Source organism: Danio rerio, chromosome 1, assembly GCF_049306965.1.
Source record: "Danio rerio strain Tuebingen ecotype United States chromosome 1, GRCz12tu, whole genome shotgun sequence".
NCBI classification, from domain to species: Eukaryota; Metazoa; Chordata; class Actinopteri; order Cypriniformes; family Danionidae; genus Danio; species Danio rerio.
This window is the reverse complement of record NC_133176.1, coordinates 57446720-57465000: the sequence shown is the minus strand read 5'-3', so window position 1 is coordinate 57465000 and position 18281 is coordinate 57446720. Positions and strand designations below refer to the sequence as shown.

Sequence of the window (18281 nt, the reverse complement as noted above, 5' to 3'; positions counted from 1 at the left end):
TTTAATGTACACTACTACAGCATCAAAATTGGTTTACGTATTATATTCATTCATTCATTTTCTTTTCGGCTTTGTCCCTTTAATAATCTGGGGTCGCCACAATCGAATGAACCGCCAACTTATCCAGCACTTGTTTGCTGCGTAAAAACGCGCTGGATAAGTTGGCAGTTCATTCCGCTGTGGCGACCCCAGATTAATAAAGGGACTAAGCCGAAAGTATGGAGGAATGAATATTACTATTATTATAATATATTTTTTAAGTCAATGGTTTCAACATTTTTCAAAATACCTTTTTGTGTTTAACAGTAGAAAGAGACTCATAACAGTTTGCAACCACTTGTGAATAAATAAATAGTCAATTTTCAATTTTGGGTGAACTATCCCTATTAATACAACAAATTGTCCATTTAATCTACACTAAAACATCAAAACTGGTGTAAGTATTATTATTTTAAGTTAATGGTTACGGATTTCCAACATTTTTTAAAATATCTGCTTTTGTGTTCAACAGTAGAAGGAAACTCTTAACAGTTTTGAACCACTTGTGGATGAAAAAATAGTCAATTTTGGGTGAACTGTCTGTTTTAATACAGCAAATTGTTCATTTAATGTACACCAAAACATCAAAAGTGCAGTACATATTATATTACTATTTTAAATTAATGGTTAGCGATTTCCAACATTTTTCGAAATATCTTCTTTTGTGTTCAACAGTAGAAAAAGACTCATAACAATTTGGAACAACTTGTGGATGTATGAATAGAGTCGATTTTGGGTTAACTGTCCCTTTTAATAAAGCAAAGTGTCCGTTCACTGTACACTAAAAACATCAAGATTTGTTTACATAATATAATATTATTATTTTAAGTCAATGGTTACCGGTTTCTAACATTTTTCAAAATATCTGCTTTTGTGTTCAACAGTAGAAGGAAACTCATAACAGTTTGAACCACTTGTGCATGAATAAATAGTCAATTTTGGGTGAACTGTCCCTTTTAATACAAGAAATTGTCCTTTTAATGTACACTAAAACATGAAGATTGATTTACATATTTATTATTTTAAGTCAATGGTTACCGGTTTCCAACATTTTTCAAAAATCTGCTTTTGTGTTCAACAGTAGAAGGAAACTCATAACAGTTTTGAACCACTTGTGCATGAATAAATAGAGTAAATGTTTAAGTTTGTGTGAACTATCCCTTATAATACGATAAATTGTCTGTTCACTTCACACTAAAGCATCAAGATTGGTTTACAACATGTTAAATTTCTGTTTCCAGGATGACTTTGACCGACTCCGCCCACTCTGTTACCGTGATGCTGATGTGTTCCTGCTCTGCTACAGCGTGGTCCTCCCATCCTCCTTCAGAAGTGTGACTGACCGATGGGCTCCTGAAATTAATCGAATCTGTCCTGGTGTTCCCATCATCCTCGTGGGCACTCAGTGTGATTTACTTGAAGACGTTCAGGTGCTTATCCGACTCGCAGAGGGCCAGGAGAAACCAGTGAGCCAGGAAGACGCCCGATTGTGTGCCCGTAGCATCGGTGCCGTGACATTCGCTGAATGTTCAGCTCTGACACAGAAGAACCTGAAGGAAGTGTTCGACGCCGCCATCTTAGCTAGCATGAAGCATGCAGAGGAGTCGATGTGGCCGAGGATCCAGACGCTGAGAGAAAAAACCCCAGATAAAATCAGACAGCTTTCTGAAAGCTGGTGGAAGAAACTGAGCTGCGTCCAGAGCTTTGATTTTCAGTGACAGAGGATCCGCTGGTGGGTTTGAGTTGCCTTTTTTGATACATCAGAAGCTCACAATGTAAACAAATGTTCTTAAAGGTACAGTTTACACCCAAAAATGTAAAAATAATCATGCATTATTTATTTTACTTTCCACTTGTAAATGAGTTTGTATCTTCTGTTCAGCACAAAAGAAGATAGTTTGAAGAATGTTCTACACTGTAAACAAAAATAATTAACAGGTTGCCTATTTTGTGATTTACAGGTTTATGAGTTGCATTATGGGGTGTTTATCTCTGCTCTGTCAACTTGTGGTGTTAAAAATTAAACTCTACAGTTTAATAAAGTGACTATTGCTAAACTCTAAGCAGTTTGAAACAATGCATTGTATACTACAGTAGTAGTGTTGTCAAGATACTGGAATACGTCCATCTTCCCTTAACATTTGAGCTCTGTTGAGCACGTTCTTAAATTTGCCATTGTGTTCATGTGCTCAACAGAAATGACTGTGATTGGTTGTGAAGGTCATCAGTTCACCGAACTCACCGATGTTTACTGAGTGTAACCACAGATACAGGGACACTGGAGTGTTTTAAAGCTACGTCGATCAGCTGGTTTGTCTGTAAGCTGACATACAGGCTATCCACTGATGCAACGCGGCTTTAAATCGATCCAGTGTGCCTGTATCTGTGGTTACACTCAGTAAACATTGGTGAGTTCGGTGATCTGATGACCTTCACAGCCAATCACAGTCATTTCTGTTGAGCATGTGAACCCAATGGCAAATCAGCGCTATTTCAGAACGTGCGCTCAAATGTTAGCGTGATGTTTTAAAAATTTCAGAACCGACTGGTAGCAAATTCCAGTATCCTGGCAACACCAGTATATGGAGAAATAAGTGTGTAAAATGACAGGAAATGTACTGGTAGTTTATTACCAGGTTTCATGTTTGTTATTTACAACAACAAGCGAGACAGTTTATCACTGTTTAAACTATAAAAATATAAATAAAAGTCACTTTTTTGGACTTTTTAACGTCAAACGTTGTTAGAGAAAAGATTAAGGTCCCACAATGCAATTAAAAAGCTTAAATAAATAAATAATAATACTAAAAAACAAATCACAAAATTCCAAAAATTGTAAATTTTTCGTCTATTTTTACAGTTTGCCATTTACTTAAATAGTATTTTTTTTTTAACTGCGAATGTTAATCTCATAGGTTCTTCAAAACATTCTTCAAAATATCTTCTTTTGAGTTTAAAAAAAGAGATAGAAGCACTTAATTTGTGAGGTGAGCAAATGGTGAATAAATGATAATTATGTGGTGAACTATCACTTTAAATCTATTTTTAATGATACAAAAAACAGGATATATTTGGTGAGAAGCAATGTAGGAAGGGATGGTGGTAAAATAATATTAATTACGCATTTTATTTGTAATGCATTAAAAAAAAATTTAAACCCAAAGCACTACAAAAGAAGATATTAAACACATCATATATATTAAGAAATAGTACAAAATAGAAAAACAGTAGAAAAAAAACATCAAAAAGGCAAGCTTAAATAACTGTGTCTTAATTAACTCTTCGAAGTAAATTAAAGTTGGGCCACTTCTGATATTAAAGAGAGACAATATAGTACAATGTGGATGATTTAAAGGATGGTGCTATATTTTATATCAAGCATTCATATATATATATATATATATATATATATATATATATATATATATATATATATATATATATATATATATATATATATATATATATATATATATGTATGTATGTATATATGTATGTATACAGTTGAAGCCAAAATTATTCTCTTTCCGGTGGATTTCTTTTCTTTTTCAAATATTTCCCTAATGATGTTTAACAGATTAAGGAAATTTTCACAGTAGTTTCTATAATATTTTTTCTTCTGGAGAAAGTCTTATTTGTTTTAGTTTGGCTAGAATAAAAGCAGCTTTTAAAATTGTTTTAACCATTTTTAAGGTCAAAATTATTAGCCCCCATAAACAATAATTGTTTTGGATTGTCTTCAGATCAAACCACTGCTATACAATGACTTGCCTAATTAATTAAGCCTTTGAAAGGCACTTTAAGCTGAAAACTAGTATCTTGAAAAATATCTAGTAAAAGTCATCATGCAAAGATAAAAGAAATCAAATATTAGAAATTAGTTATTTAATCTATTATGCTTAGAAATGTGTTGAAAAAAACTGTTAAACAGAAATTGGGGGCAAAAATATCCGGGGGGCTAATAATTCAGGCTTCAACTGTATAAAAAAACACCAGCAGCAATCATTTTCTTTAAAACATTGTGCAGTAGATTGTAAGAAAGTCTATATTTTTGAAACCGGTGGCCAATTTTGATAACTTGGTTACAGATTTGACACAAACCACTGTTAATATCTGATTGAAACATTTACCACAGCGTTCATCAATCTTTCTCATTGTATGGTTATATATCTGGAAAGACAGACCTGAGTAAAAGCTCATTTAGCGTCACCTGTTGTGTGTTGACCCAGAAATCTCGGTGTGATTTGGCTCAGCATTGCTAGCGCTGGATTAGCTGATCCTGTGAACAGACTGAAGATCAGGACTAAAGGAGAGGGATTTGAGCTCTGCGTTACACCTGTTGTGCTCCCCTATAATCTGATGTTCATTAGCAACGTCATTTCTGCCGTTTACATCATTTTGTACTGTGAAAATTGTGCTTGTTGCTGCTTGTTCAAATGACTTATTTAAAATGAACTATCAATGCAATTCTAGAGTTTTTTGGGGGGGACGACTTAATGATTTTATGTTCCATCCACTTAAATTTGTAAAAATAATTAAGTCAGCTTAATCGGTTTGTGTTTGGACAAAATTGTGTGGAACACAGTATTTGTTTATTTATTTTTTTTGCAAAATAAGTGTAAAATGAGAACTGTCCCACCAGGCACAGGACGTCAACATGGCGTCAGATTGACATTGTACCCCAACTTCAGGGCACATTGCGTTTTGGGTGAAAATGAAAATTGTGTTGACATTAGAACCCAACGGCAGACCGAGGTCAGTGTCCAATGTCGGACAGACAATGGATGTTGCTTACTTTCCAACACAAGTTAAAAACAACCAAATATCAACGTTTAATGATGTTACAGCTTGACATTGTGTGTACGTTGCCATTGTGACGGCTATCAGACGTTGGATTTTGGTTGCCATACCTTGATGAATACTGTAAATGTCAATATTTTACATCAATATGACGTTGGTTTAAGATGTTGGCTCGATGTTGGATATTGGCCAATTTTCAACGCAAACTAATATCAACCAAATATCAACGTCTAATAATGTTAAAGCTTTAAGTTGTGGGGATGTTACCATTATGACGTCTATCAGATGTTGGATTTTGGTTGCCATACCTTGATGAGTAAATGTCAGTATTTGATGTCAATACGAAATTAGTTTAAGATTTTGGCTCGACGTTGGATGTTGGTTACTTTCCAACTCAACTTCAAAACAACCAAATATCAATGTCTTATGATGTTACAGCTTGACATTGTGCGGGCGTAATCATTATGCCGGCTATCAGACTTTGGATTTTGGTTGCCATACCTTGACGAATACTGTAAATGTCAGTATTTGACGTCAATATAACGTTGGTTTAAGATGTTGGCTCGACATTGGATATTGGCCACTTTCTAACGCTTTCTAACGCAAACTAAAAACAACCAAATATCAACGTCTAATGATGTTACAGCTTTAAGTTGTGTGGATGTTACCATTATGACGTCTATCAGATGTTGAATTTTGGTTGCCATACCTTGATGAGTAAATGTCAGTATTTGACGTCAATATGACGCTGGTTTAAGATGTTGGCTCGACGTTGGATATTGGCCACTTTCTAACGCAAACTAAAAACAACCAAATATCAACGTCTAATGATGTTACAGCTTGATGTTGTGTGGATGTTACCATTATGACATGTATGAGACGTTGAATTTTGGTTGCCATACCTGACGAATAAATGTCAGTATTTGACGTTGCAGTGGCAGTTTTCTTTAAGGAGGCTCTCTCAGTGGTCAAAAAGAAAAATTCTTACCCAAAGTGTCTTTTAAGGTTTTATTCTTTGCAAAGAAGGTCACACGATCATACATCAACAACCGTATCTGCAGAGAGTGAGACGCAGAGACAGAGCACGTTCTCTTTTTATCTAGTTTGTAATAACCACAAGGTCATCAGTGGCATACAGGATGAATCACAGTTACATCAACGCTCAAACTTCAGTTTTGACCATCTACATTTCAGCCTTACATCCCATCTGAACATGTAGTTTGTGAAATCACCATATACTTATCTAGATCTTGACTGGTGATAAACAGATGTTAAAGTGGCCACAGTTGGTCTAACTTAAACAGCACGTTTATGGATGAATAAAAGAACAGACCTTTATAACTAGAACAAATTAGTATTTAAAATGATGAATAAAATGAATTTACACCACAACATCAATATGACGTTGGTTTAAGATGTTGGCTCGACGTTGGATATTGACCAATTTCAGACGCAACCTAATAACAACCAAATATCAACGTCTAATGATGTTACAGCTTGGAGTTGTGTGGACGTTACGACTTTGACATCTATCAGACTTTAATTTTGGTTTCTATACCTGATGAATAAATGTCTGTATTTGACGTCAATATGACTTTGGTTTATGATGTTGGCTCGACGTTGGATTTTGGTCACTTTCCAACTCAACTAAAATACCCCAAATATCAACGTCATTTGACATCATTATTGGACATCAAAATAACGTCCTTACACACTGGCTAAACAATGAATTTTGGTCACCTGACATCTCGACCTAAATCTAACCTAATATTAACGTCTAATAACATTGTGTGCCTGCTTGGTGTGTTTAGTAGGCTGTAAAATAAAAGCATTAAAAGAGCAAATCATGTTGGTTTTCGGAAGAAAAAAAATCTTATTTGCATTTTATAGCATAGCGGTGCTTCATTGTAAACTGTCTGCAAATTGTTAACCGAAAAAGTCGAAGAATAAAGATAATGTCTGTCAAAAGAAAGAGTCGACTCTGGATCGTTTTAATGAGTCGTTACGCTTTTCGAATCTTTTGCCTGCTAACGATTTACATCAAAGTAACATGATATTTGCATAATATGAACATGTTTCTGATTTGAAATAGATATGCAAATATTAATCAAAACAGAGTTAACAAGCTGCCCAATCAGAGGAGAGGGGGAGGGGCTTACAGACCTTAAAGTCTGCATGAACTTAAAGCTGCGACCATTTTTTTAATGTATTGTGACGCAGTTCTTAGAGAAACAGAATATTAAATGAGGAAACAGTGGGCGTGGCTTGTTTTTTTCCTACTGCAAGCTGATTGGATGTAGTAAAGTAGGCGATTCATTCAGAAAGATCAGAAAAAGGATTTCGGGAGAGTTATTACAACCGAACAGACTCCTCCTGCTCACCATTTCTGTTAGTTGTCAAAACTGACAGCTGATAGGGCGTGGCTAACATATTTACCTGCCTCAGACAGACCTCATCTTAGAATTAAACTGAAAACCAACAGGAAGTGCACTTTTAGATTTTAATTAAAGATTACAAGGGCAAACATTTATTTATTTATTTTTATGCAAAAGCATTGCACAATGGTTATAATTTCAAATGCATAATCTGCGGAAATTACAATGTTTTAGGATCGTATATGCATTTAAACCTGTTGTATAGGGCAGTGTTTCCCAAGCCTGTTCCTAGAGACACACCAACAGTACATATTTTGGATGTCTCCCTTATCTGACCCATTTACTTCAGGTTGTAGAGTCTTATGTTCTGATGAGTTGATTCAGGTGTGTTTGATTAGGAAGAGGTTAAAAACCTGTCCTGTTGTTGTGCCTTCAGGAACAGGGATGGGAAACACTGGTATAGGGGACTTCAAGACAATGTTGGGGTGCTTTAAAATATTAAACAACCTCCCCTTTAACATCTTGTGCATCTATAGGCGTTGATTTGCGTCAGCCGAAATGAACTTCTGCTGTTCAGACGTCACTGTCAAAGGTCTGTATGGCCTTTAAGCCTTTAATCAGATCTGATTCATTTACATCATTGTGTTAGGTTTTTCCCATCGGCAGCCTGAGACTCTCACAGCAGATGCAATTACCGCCATCACGCAATAACAATTACCTGCACAATGACACTTAATGCAGGCTTCAGCTCCGAGTGCATCTGAATGGACTCAATCTGACAACTGAAATCACACAAAATGCTTTAATAGCAGCGATTACGGCCACTCATATCTCTGACTCACAGGTGGCGCTGATGCTTGTATCGTAAAGATAAAGCTGTATGTGGAAATATACTACAAATTTTCAGCCATTTATATTTAGGAATATTCAAGGTTGAGAAGTGGGAACAAATTTGAGAAATAAAATGGAACATGTATTCAGAATATGGACGCTTGATTTTAGCGCCATCGGTGGCCATTGGATGAACTGCAGCAGTTACTTATTGAGTGTGTTTGCACTTGTAATACACAAGAGACTAAAAGTTAAACACAAAAATGAGTAGAAAACCTCTAATTTAATAGTGATATCTTTGCACAGACTCCTTAATTCACTGGAATTATTTCGATGATGTAATAAAAAAAAGCACAATTGTAATAGTTTATGTAACGACGGGGAGTGACGCCAACAACAGAAGATAGGATCCAAATGCAGGTTTATTCACAGTCAGGCAAGCAATGGTCAAAATCAGGTATGAACAGGTATGTGCGGGCAAATCCAGAGTCGTAATCAAGGTACAGGCAATACGTCGAAAGGCTGGTGGCTAAACAGGATAACAAGGATACAAAGCTAGGTTCAAACACGGAGAAACAAGACAGGGAGAAACGCGTTGTAATGTCACTTAACAGTAAACAAGACTCGGCAAACTGGATGAGTTCATGAATGGCTTAAGTATGGTGTGATATCAGTCTTTGACAAGGTTTAGCTGGTGAGTGTAATCAAGCGAGATGAATGAGCAGGCGTGCGTGTTTGGAAGAAGTGCATGTATGAATATGTAGTCCTGGGAAATGCGGAAGTGAAGTTCATGATTATAGTGGAAACCAGCGATCTCCGGAGAACGATCTCTGGTTATCGTAACAAGTTTATATATTTTTGAGATTATAAAGTCTATAAATCTCCCTTTGTGCCACTACAGATTGAAGAAATCCATTTCTTTGCATAATTCTCATGTACAATGTGTCCGGAAAGTATTCGTAGCGCTTCACTTTTTCCACACTTTTTATGGTACTTTTTTCCTGAATGGATTAAATTCATTTATTTAATATCAATAATATCAATAATAAACCTTAAAAGTTTAAAATAGAATTATAAAGGGAGTTCATTTATGGTTTCAATGCCGATACTTTAAAGGAGTTTAAAGTGAGTGTGGTGGAGCGGGTGGTCAGATGGGCTCCAGCTGATCCTGTAATGGGTCGAGACAGAAGCCACCTGTGGGAATTAGGCGGGCAGATGGCGACTGGTTTTCCCCTCACAGGATTTCTTGACCTCAACTTCCACCTGCTGCGGAAATCATGCAGGAATAACATCAGTACAGCAAGCCTGCCTGGAGAAATGAGGAAAACCCACTAGAAAACCACGACCAGGATATCTGTAATCAGTGTTTTTCTTTTTTCCCCAACAACTTTTAATCTTAAAAAGTTTAACAAATTGACTTTTATTAATATTTTTAATAGTTTAAAGTGATGTTTTGTCTAGGTTGGTGTTGAATATTAAGCTTCAAAACCCTTGCAATAAGCTGCCAGTTCATTTTCTGTTATTTTACAGACTTATTATACATTATATTATTTCAAACTACAAAAATGTCATAATAAAAGTCACTTTGCAAAACTGTAGAGTTTAATTTTCAGCATCAGAAGTCGACAGAGCAGATATCAACATCCCATAATACTCAAAACAGTAAATAAACAGAAAACACTCGTGACAAAACTGTTAATTAGTAGCAGTTGAAGGAATTATTCATGTTATCTATTAAATTACCCATTAAGGTGCATTATATTAACGTCTAGCCCTACCCCGACCCTTACAGTAATGTAAAAATATTAATTATTGTATAATGTCGCTAGAATTCTGTCACTAAACTTCACCATGGTTGCAGATATATTCTAATATTACTTATATCTATTATTACTAAAGTTATTATGCCGTAAGTTTAGATAATCATTTATTCTTAGGGGCTAAATGCATTGTTATTGTCAGTAGTTCTTAAACTAGGGCTTCATATATCTATAAATAAGCAATTTTAAGCATTGCTGGATCTCCACCTGTAGAGGACACTGTTGAGCTGAATGTGCTCCAGACCTTCAATATGAAGAATCTGCTAGAATCGCTTGGCTGCTCTGCGTTTTTAGTCATAATGCCTGATAAATCTGTATCTGCATGTTGAAAATGCTGCAGGATCTTTTTTACAAATCATAACCATAAAATGTGGTTATTTTCTGTTATTCAGCGGGTGTTTTGCTGGTACTTTTAAGATGCAAGAAAGGTGGAATTCATCACATGAACTAATAAACCCAACAGTCAACTTTATCAAGTGAAATGAGTGTAGTTATCTTAGATTTGACGGAAAGTTAATTCTACTCATTTGAAAAGAGTTTTGAACTCGGTGTTGAAGGTGATGAAGGTCATTAAATGCCTCATTACTTCAACTTAAATGAAGTAAGTTCACAGTACTCATATAGATTAGTTTTTTTTAACTCAAATGGTTTGTTGCAATCGGTTTCCTCGAACAGTTTGAGTTGCCTTAACTTTACTCAGGTTTACTCAGCTGGTTTGAGTTCTCTTCATTTATCGGGTTTTACTGTGCTTGAATTGCATCGTTTACTCAAATGGAGTAAGTTCACAGTACTCGTTAGCATTAGTTTTTGAACTCAAATGGTTTGTTGCAATCGGTTTACTAAAATGATTTGAGTTACTTTAACTCTTTGGGTTTTACAGTGCATGACATTGCTTTACCATTTCAAACAGTTCAACAAGGTGTCAACAGTGTCAAAAAGTTTTGCTTAAAAAAAGCTTTAAACATTTGTCGAATTCATTAAAATGTAGAGGTTTTATATTTATTTTTAAAGATTAATGGTAGTATTTGTAAATACTGTTATTTATTACATGATTATTATGATCTATTTTTACTGTTACTGTTATTATATTATCTTATTACAGTTATATAAAAAAATTAAATATAAATATATATATTTTTTATGACCCAACACAAAAAGAATACCATTTTTAAGTAGAAATATCTTTAAATATATGTTATTGTTATATTTATATTATATATTTTATAATTGTTTTATATTTTCTAATTTATTTTTTAATTTTATTTATTTATATTTAATTAATTGTGTTACATTTTTTGAGGAAGTCTTTAGAAATTGATGTGTATTATTTCTTCTGGCTCCGCGTTCAAAACAATAACATAATGATTCCACATCTAATATAACATCAATAATTCAGCATTTTTATTTGAAGTGTGACATATCTATATAGGTCACCATTTATAGGAGGGTAAAAAGAAAAACTTGCTTTGATATCAGTCTGGTGATGTCATGCGACAGCTGTGATGACGTGTTTCCCGACAGGTGCAGCGGTAGCGCTAATGCACGCGGCTCCGCTCAGACTGCAGAGGTTCAGATCTGGACAGACAGTGGCGGACAGATGTTCAACACGTGGAAAAACCCTGACAGCTGCTGCCTCTTTCATCAGCTCAGCGTTTCTCCATCTTTCTCCTTCAGATCAGTTCCTCGTTTGATATACTGACACAGTCTGTAGAGCTGATGTAATGCATGATGGATCAATGATTTCATGTTGTTTACGCCAAATATGCACTTTCAATCCTAATGTTACAGCAAAAATCCAGACTCATCGCTCAGACTAGATTTTCTTAAGTCTTCCATTGTGAAGATTCCCTCTGTATTTTGTAAATATTAATTAATATTTAGAAAAATAATGTTTTTATTTTTGTATTTTTAGTCATGACTTAACACAAAAAGAGTAACTTTTCAAAAATAGAAATGTCGTGTTAAAATATTTTTTGTATATATTGTTGCTGTTTAAATATATATATACTTTATATATATATATATATATATATATATATATATATATAAAAAGTAAGTTCACAGTACTCATATAGATTAGTTAAAAAAAAAAAAAAAAAATATATATATATATATATATATATATATATATATATATATATATATATATATATATATTTATTTATTTATTTTTTGAGGAAGTCTTTAGAAAATTATTTGTATTTCTTATATTTGTTAGATTGAATCATCTTTTTCCCCCAAGTTGTCACTCAGACTACACATTTCCCAAGTCTTTCGTTTTATAAATTTGTGAAAGGTCCTTTATATTAAATACTGTTATTATCAATTTTATATTTGTTATTAATATTATTATAGTATTACAGTTATTTATAAATATTTTGAAAAATCATATTTTACAATTTTGTATATTTAGTTATGACCCATCACAAAAAGAATAAAGTTTTTAAATATAAATTAATTTTAAAATGATTTACTTTTTTGTTTAATTTTATTATTTATGTTTTTTTTGAGCGTCTCAAGGTATTTATGTATTTCTGTGACTGCTAAATAAAATGCATTTATATTTTTTCCATGAAGCCCATCATTAGAAAGAAGCGCGATTTGGTTCTAGCGGATCGATTCATTTGCGAAACGATTCACCGATTTATTTGAGTCATCGTCGTTTGAAAAACAGTTTGAACGATATTCAGATTATCCAACTATAACGAAAGCTTTAAAGTTTTACCACACTGTGGTTATATGACGATAAATAGACGATGAATGGTATCTTTGGAAACGCGTTCAACAACTTTACCGAACGAATAAAAACATGTAGCCAATCAGAATCCGTTCAGATTTAAGCGCGAGATTTAAAGGCGCCTTTTTGAAATTGGCTTGTCAGTTGATGTTGACGCGATATATGTTTATTTTTCTAGCTACGATTTTCGGTGGAAACGAGCCTTAAAACACGATGTGTTGTGTGATATAATACTTGAAGAGACTTTCACTGTTGATGTTTGTTCAGTATCACTTTAATGTAGTTAAAGCTCCATACTTTTATAGGCTATCATTTGTTTGACCTGGACAGCAACCTGCAGGTAAGTTACGGTATATCAATGAAATGTAGCTTAAATGCAGTCCTGCAACTTATTAATTTTTACTTTAATAGCATTAAAACAACTTCAATTATGTTAAATACCACTGCTTTAAACAAGTTAAGGGTTACATTGCGATGTTTTTTAATTTTTTACAAATTTAACACTGTGATTAAATGTGTTTAATTTTAGCTTAGTGAGATGTTTAGATGAGATGTTTAGCTTGTTTGATATGTTTGACATGCAGGTTTTCATGTATTTTCTTAAGACATTTTTCATTAAATTGGCATGTTAAAGTGTTTATGATGCAGACTAGTAATGTAAAGATGTTTTTACATAACAGATAAACGCTCTAAAGGCTATAATCTGTTTGACCCAAACGGTAACCTACAGGTAAGTTACATTATATCACTAAAATGTAACGTTAGGCTAAGAGTAGTCATACAACTTAACTTATTCATTTTTACTTTAACAGCACTTAAACAACCTAAATTAAGTTAATTACTGCTGCTTTAAACAAGTTAAGAGTTACATTGGGAGGTTTTTTAGTCTTTACAAATTTAACATTGGGATTAACTGTTTAATTTTAGCTTAATGAGATGTTTAGCTAAAATGAGAAGTGTAGCTTCTTAGAGAAGTATATTTGACATGCCGGTTTTCATGTATTTACTAAAACATTTTCCAATAAATAGCCATTTTAAATTGTTTATGATGTAGAATAGTGACGTAAAGATGTGTTTTTTTTTCTTTGTTTTTTTATTAACAAGAACCAGCATGTACAGTTACAGTTGTTTTGTTATACAATACAATCACTTTACATTTCTTAACAAGAATGAAATAAGTAAAAAAAACAAAGAAGAGAAAAAAAAGAAAAAAAAAGAAAAAAAAAACAGAGGAGAGGGTACATAATTATCAAATTACATACAAATATGTTTCGCACATTTTTTTTTTAATGTAAAAATGTTAAAGGAGGAGCATATATTAATTGTTTTAATTGCTTTTCTATTTTGAGACTTGGAAATCACTTTTATATACATTTGAATCTCTTTTTCTAACACCATGAAGAGAGGTTTGCTTTTGGAAAACTTGGATTTATGTATGTGAAATTTACATAATAATAAAATTAAATTTATAATAAAAGATGTTTTTACAGTACACAACAGATTTAATCTTCAGAATAACGCTCCATAAAGGCTATCATTTGTTTGACCCGAATGGTAACCCACATGTAAATTCTGATAATTCAATGAAATGTAACGTTAGGCTAAATGTAGTCCTACAACTTAACTTATTAATTTTGTTTTTATTAATACTAAAAAACTAATATTAAGTTAAATACTGCTGTTTTAGCAAGTTAAGAGTTAAATTAAAATGTTATTTCAGCTTAGTGAGATGTTTAGCTAAATGAGATGTTAAGCTGCTTTGATATGTTTGACATGCAGGTTTGCATGTATTTTCTTATGGCATTTTTCATTAAATAGGCATGTTAAAGTGTTTATGACGTTGAATAGTAATGTAAAGATGTTTTTACATAACATAAAGGCTTTAATTTGTTTGACCCGAACGATAACCTGCAGGTAAGTTACATTATATCACTGAAATGTAACATGTAGGCATGCAACTTAACTTACTCAGTTTAATTTTAGTAGTACTTAAAAAACTTATATTAAGGTAACTACTGCTGCTTCAATTAAGTTAAGAGTTACATTAGGATGTTTTTTTTCATCTTTACAAATTTGGCATTGTGATTAAATGTGTTTACTTTTAGCAAAATGAGATTTAGGTTCATTGAGATGTATATTTGACATGCAGGTTTTCATCTGCTTAAGACATTTCAGGGTTCAACGTTAAGGATAATTTCTACTGGCCCCGTTGGACCAGTGGTTCAGATTGTTACTTGCCCTGCCAAAATTTTCAATGGCCCCACCAAAAAAATTAACTAATAAAAAATAGCAAATTCTTAGTCACATATTTTAAATAATGTGTCAAAAATAATGTCTGTGAATCTAGAATTTAAATATTTAAAAAATGTTAAAATATTTAGCAGTAAAATATAGCAGTATGGAAAATGTGCAGGTATTTTATTGCAAAACTAAAGGTGGCTGACTTAAAAGTGACGGAAAACTATGCAAAACTTCACTTCATTTTTTTCATGGTGTTGTACCCATGTAAATGTCTGTTTCCTCAATGTTAGAAACAGATGTTTTCTTTTAGCCTCATCATTTGATGTTGTCATCTGTTCACTGTACTGGTTTTTACCAGGTTACAGAAAAAAATAACATGCTCACAACATCCAGTCAGATAAAAGGAACCAAAAAGCAATATGGTGTTTACGCGTTTACGACTTCATAGAAAAGGCGAAACATTCAAAGACTTAAAAGCACAAACTGTTTCTCGATTCTAAGACTTTATATATGCACGCAATTGAAAAATAGTTGCAGGCAAATTAAAATATTGTGACAAGGCAGCACTGGCCTGATCGGGCCAGAAACATTTCTCTCTACTGTCCCGAACATCCCTCACGCTGGCCCAGGGCCATCAGGCAGTCCTTATTGATGAGCCCTGCATTTCCTATACATAGCCATTTCTAAATGTTTATTGTGTAAAATAGTGATGTGGTGTTTGTACACAGATTGAATCTTCAGAATCTGCTCCCTGTGAATCTGCTCGTCCAGTGGCGTGCCGGTGAGGAAGATCAGTGTGGACAGGTGTGATCTGGAAACAGCTGCTCTTCTGGTTAACGGTCTTCCTGCACTTTCGCCCCGGGTCTGCTGATGAACTGAAGAAGGTGCACACGTGTAACATGAGTGTGTGTCTAAAGTTTCAAACCTCTGAGTGCTCACAGATTAACCGTCTTCTGATTAAAAGAAACCAACAAATGTTTGTTTAGACACATTATACCAGTAAAACAGCATTCTTTTAAAGCACACTTTTCTGCAGTACACACATATATTGGTGTAGTATGTCTCGCAGACATGCAGCTGTCAGTGAGATTAGACTTTTAGCAGGTGACTATTTATAGTGTTGGTTAAACAGATCGCAATGGCATGTCGGCACTGTTGATCATGCTGTTTAACAGCTTATAGAAAACAAAGATGTACGTCACATGACATATTTCTGATCTCTATACGCTGTCGACTGTTTATCAGCAGGTCCAAACTGAACCCAGAGGTGGTGAGATGATTTGGACTGTGCTATTAATGACTGACACAGGCTATGGCACATGTAAAACTCTTTATAGACCATTTCAATGTGGTGAAGTTGTTGGCCTTTGAACATTTCCTGCTTGTTTTCAAACTATTTTATAAATGTAATGAGGCAATTTAATCATAACTTAACATTAAAACAGCAATCATCATAATATTATTTATGAATATGTCGACTATTTTGAATTCTCGAATGCTATGAAAATGAAAAATGTAAACCTGGGGCCTGTTTCATAAACCAAGTTTAGGCTTATTTTGGTAAGTCAGGTTTGTTAATGGCAGATTCAGTTTCATAAATCAAATTCACAATAGTTCAAATTAAATTACCCTGGAAACTTATGCTGGGAAACTAGCCTGGCTAACTCTGGTTAACTCTCAGGCTAAGTCTTAAGTTTAAGCTTATTCAAGGTAATATTAACATTCACCTGCTGTAATTTAATGCAATTTAAATTCACTTGATCTCTTAATAATGATTAAAACTTTATAGTCACTTAATAGTATGTAAATATATATATATATATATATATATATATATATATATATATATATATATATATATATATATATATATATATATATATATATATATATAAACTATTAGCCCTCCTGAATTATTCGCCGTGTTTAATTTTTTCCCCAATTTCTGTTTTACGGAGAGATTTTTTCAACACATTTCAAAACATAATAGTTTTAATAACTCATCTCTAATAACTGTTTTATTTTACCTTTGCCATGATGACAGTAAATAATATTTGAATAGATATTTTTCAAGACATTTTTTATTCCAGCCGAAATAAAACAAATAAGACTTTCTACAGAAAAAAAAAAATATTGTCAGACATACTGTAAAAATTTCCTTGCTCTGTTAAACATCATTTAGAAAATATTTGAAAAAGAAATTCAAAGGGGGTGAATAATTATGACTTCAACACTATATATATATATATATATATATATATATATATATATATATATATATATATATATATATATATATATATATATATACATACACCAAACATCTTTAATACATATTACATTTAAATTCAAATAAGTTATTGCAAAAAAAAATAAAAAATACAACTCCAACATTTCAATTTTATAGGTTTTTTTATGTTTCTGTTGATTTTTTTTTCTGTTCATTAAAATTTTCTTTAATATTTTCCTCTTGACATACTAATTAGGGTGTACTGATTTTTGGACTGTAATCTTCAGTTTATTTTTTGTTAGATAATTTCCAAATTTTTCTTTTGCTTTTTGCAGATAGATATTATTGTAAAGCATCCTGTAGAAAATATTAATTATTAATATTAATAAAATAATAATTTAAAAGAGAGATCTGTGATGTGTTTACTCAGCTATATATATAAGCACTGACTAATTTAAAGAAGCAGGCTATATTTTTTTAAAGAATGACTTTGAAGCTGTAAACCCTGAATGAAATAATCGGGAGATGGATCTGGGCCGAGCAGTAGCCTCACTTTAAAATATTTTCACATAGGCTGCGGGACACACAAGTGTCAAAGGGAAAGCAGCAATTTGCAGCGGATTCGGGAGCAAATTAAAAATCCCGCCGCTTGTGCATGCATGGCTCTTTGTACCCATCATTTTAAACTGAGTGTGGTGACATTAAGCACATTGTGAATGTTACAGGAAGCCTGCATTGCTTTAACTTTTTTTCTTGCAAGCAACAATTGGGAGTAGGCTAAGTGCGCATTCTCTCAAATATTAATTTAATGTTAATAGGCCTAAATAATGTATTTTAAAAATATTATTTTTATATTTTTAATAGTATTTTAAAATCTGCAGTTTTCTGTCAGCCTTCTCTCTTGCTTTGTTGCAAGCTGTATTGTAGTTTTTGATTATTATGTTTTAACTATTATATGTTTGAACTCTAAAAACAAACGCTGCTTACTCGCTGTGAACAGCTGGGTGTTATTTTAGAGCTCTTTCAGTTCTCGTTGCCATAATTAATGTATCTTTGCTCGACCGTCAGGGTTTTGACGTTAATCCCCGCATTTATGAAACAACCCCCTGGAAATATGGTAAGACCATCGTTATTGTTTACATCCCTTATAATGGTCCATGAACTCTTACTAGACAACCAGCATAAGTCTTGACAGGAACTCCACCTAT

At 33.1% G+C, this 18281-nt stretch overlaps 1 protein-coding gene and 1 long non-coding RNA gene across 10 annotated transcripts in view; both read left to right on the top strand.

Annotated features, from left to right (window-relative positions):
• Positions 1–11945, top strand: part of si:ch211-133l11.10 — a 15105-nt gene extending 3160 nt beyond the window's left edge. For 4 of the 9 annotated variants that reach the window (XM_073906297.1, XM_073906306.1, XM_068221840.1 and 1 more), the window contains 2 exons: positions 1281–1771; positions 4269–5766. In XM_073906297.1, the coding sequence (XP_073762398.1) occupies positions 1281–1757 (477 nt within the window). In that variant the 3' untranslated portion in view covers positions 1758–1771; positions 4269–5766. Of the gene's footprint in view, positions 1–1280; positions 2260–2438; positions 3070–4268; positions 5767–11386 lie in introns of those variants that run through there. The other 5 variants (XR_012382324.1, XR_012382332.1, XM_073906308.1 and 2 more) reach the window with 3 other exon arrangements.
• Positions 11946–12696: 751 nt separating this feature from the next.
• On the top strand, positions 12697–16304 carry LOC141375096 (uncharacterized). Its single transcript, XR_012382353.1, has 3 exons — positions 12697–12942; positions 13283–13332; positions 15572–16304. It is a non-coding gene; the product is annotated as an uncharacterized lncRNA (long non-coding RNA).
• Positions 16305–18281: the final 1977 nt, after the last annotated feature.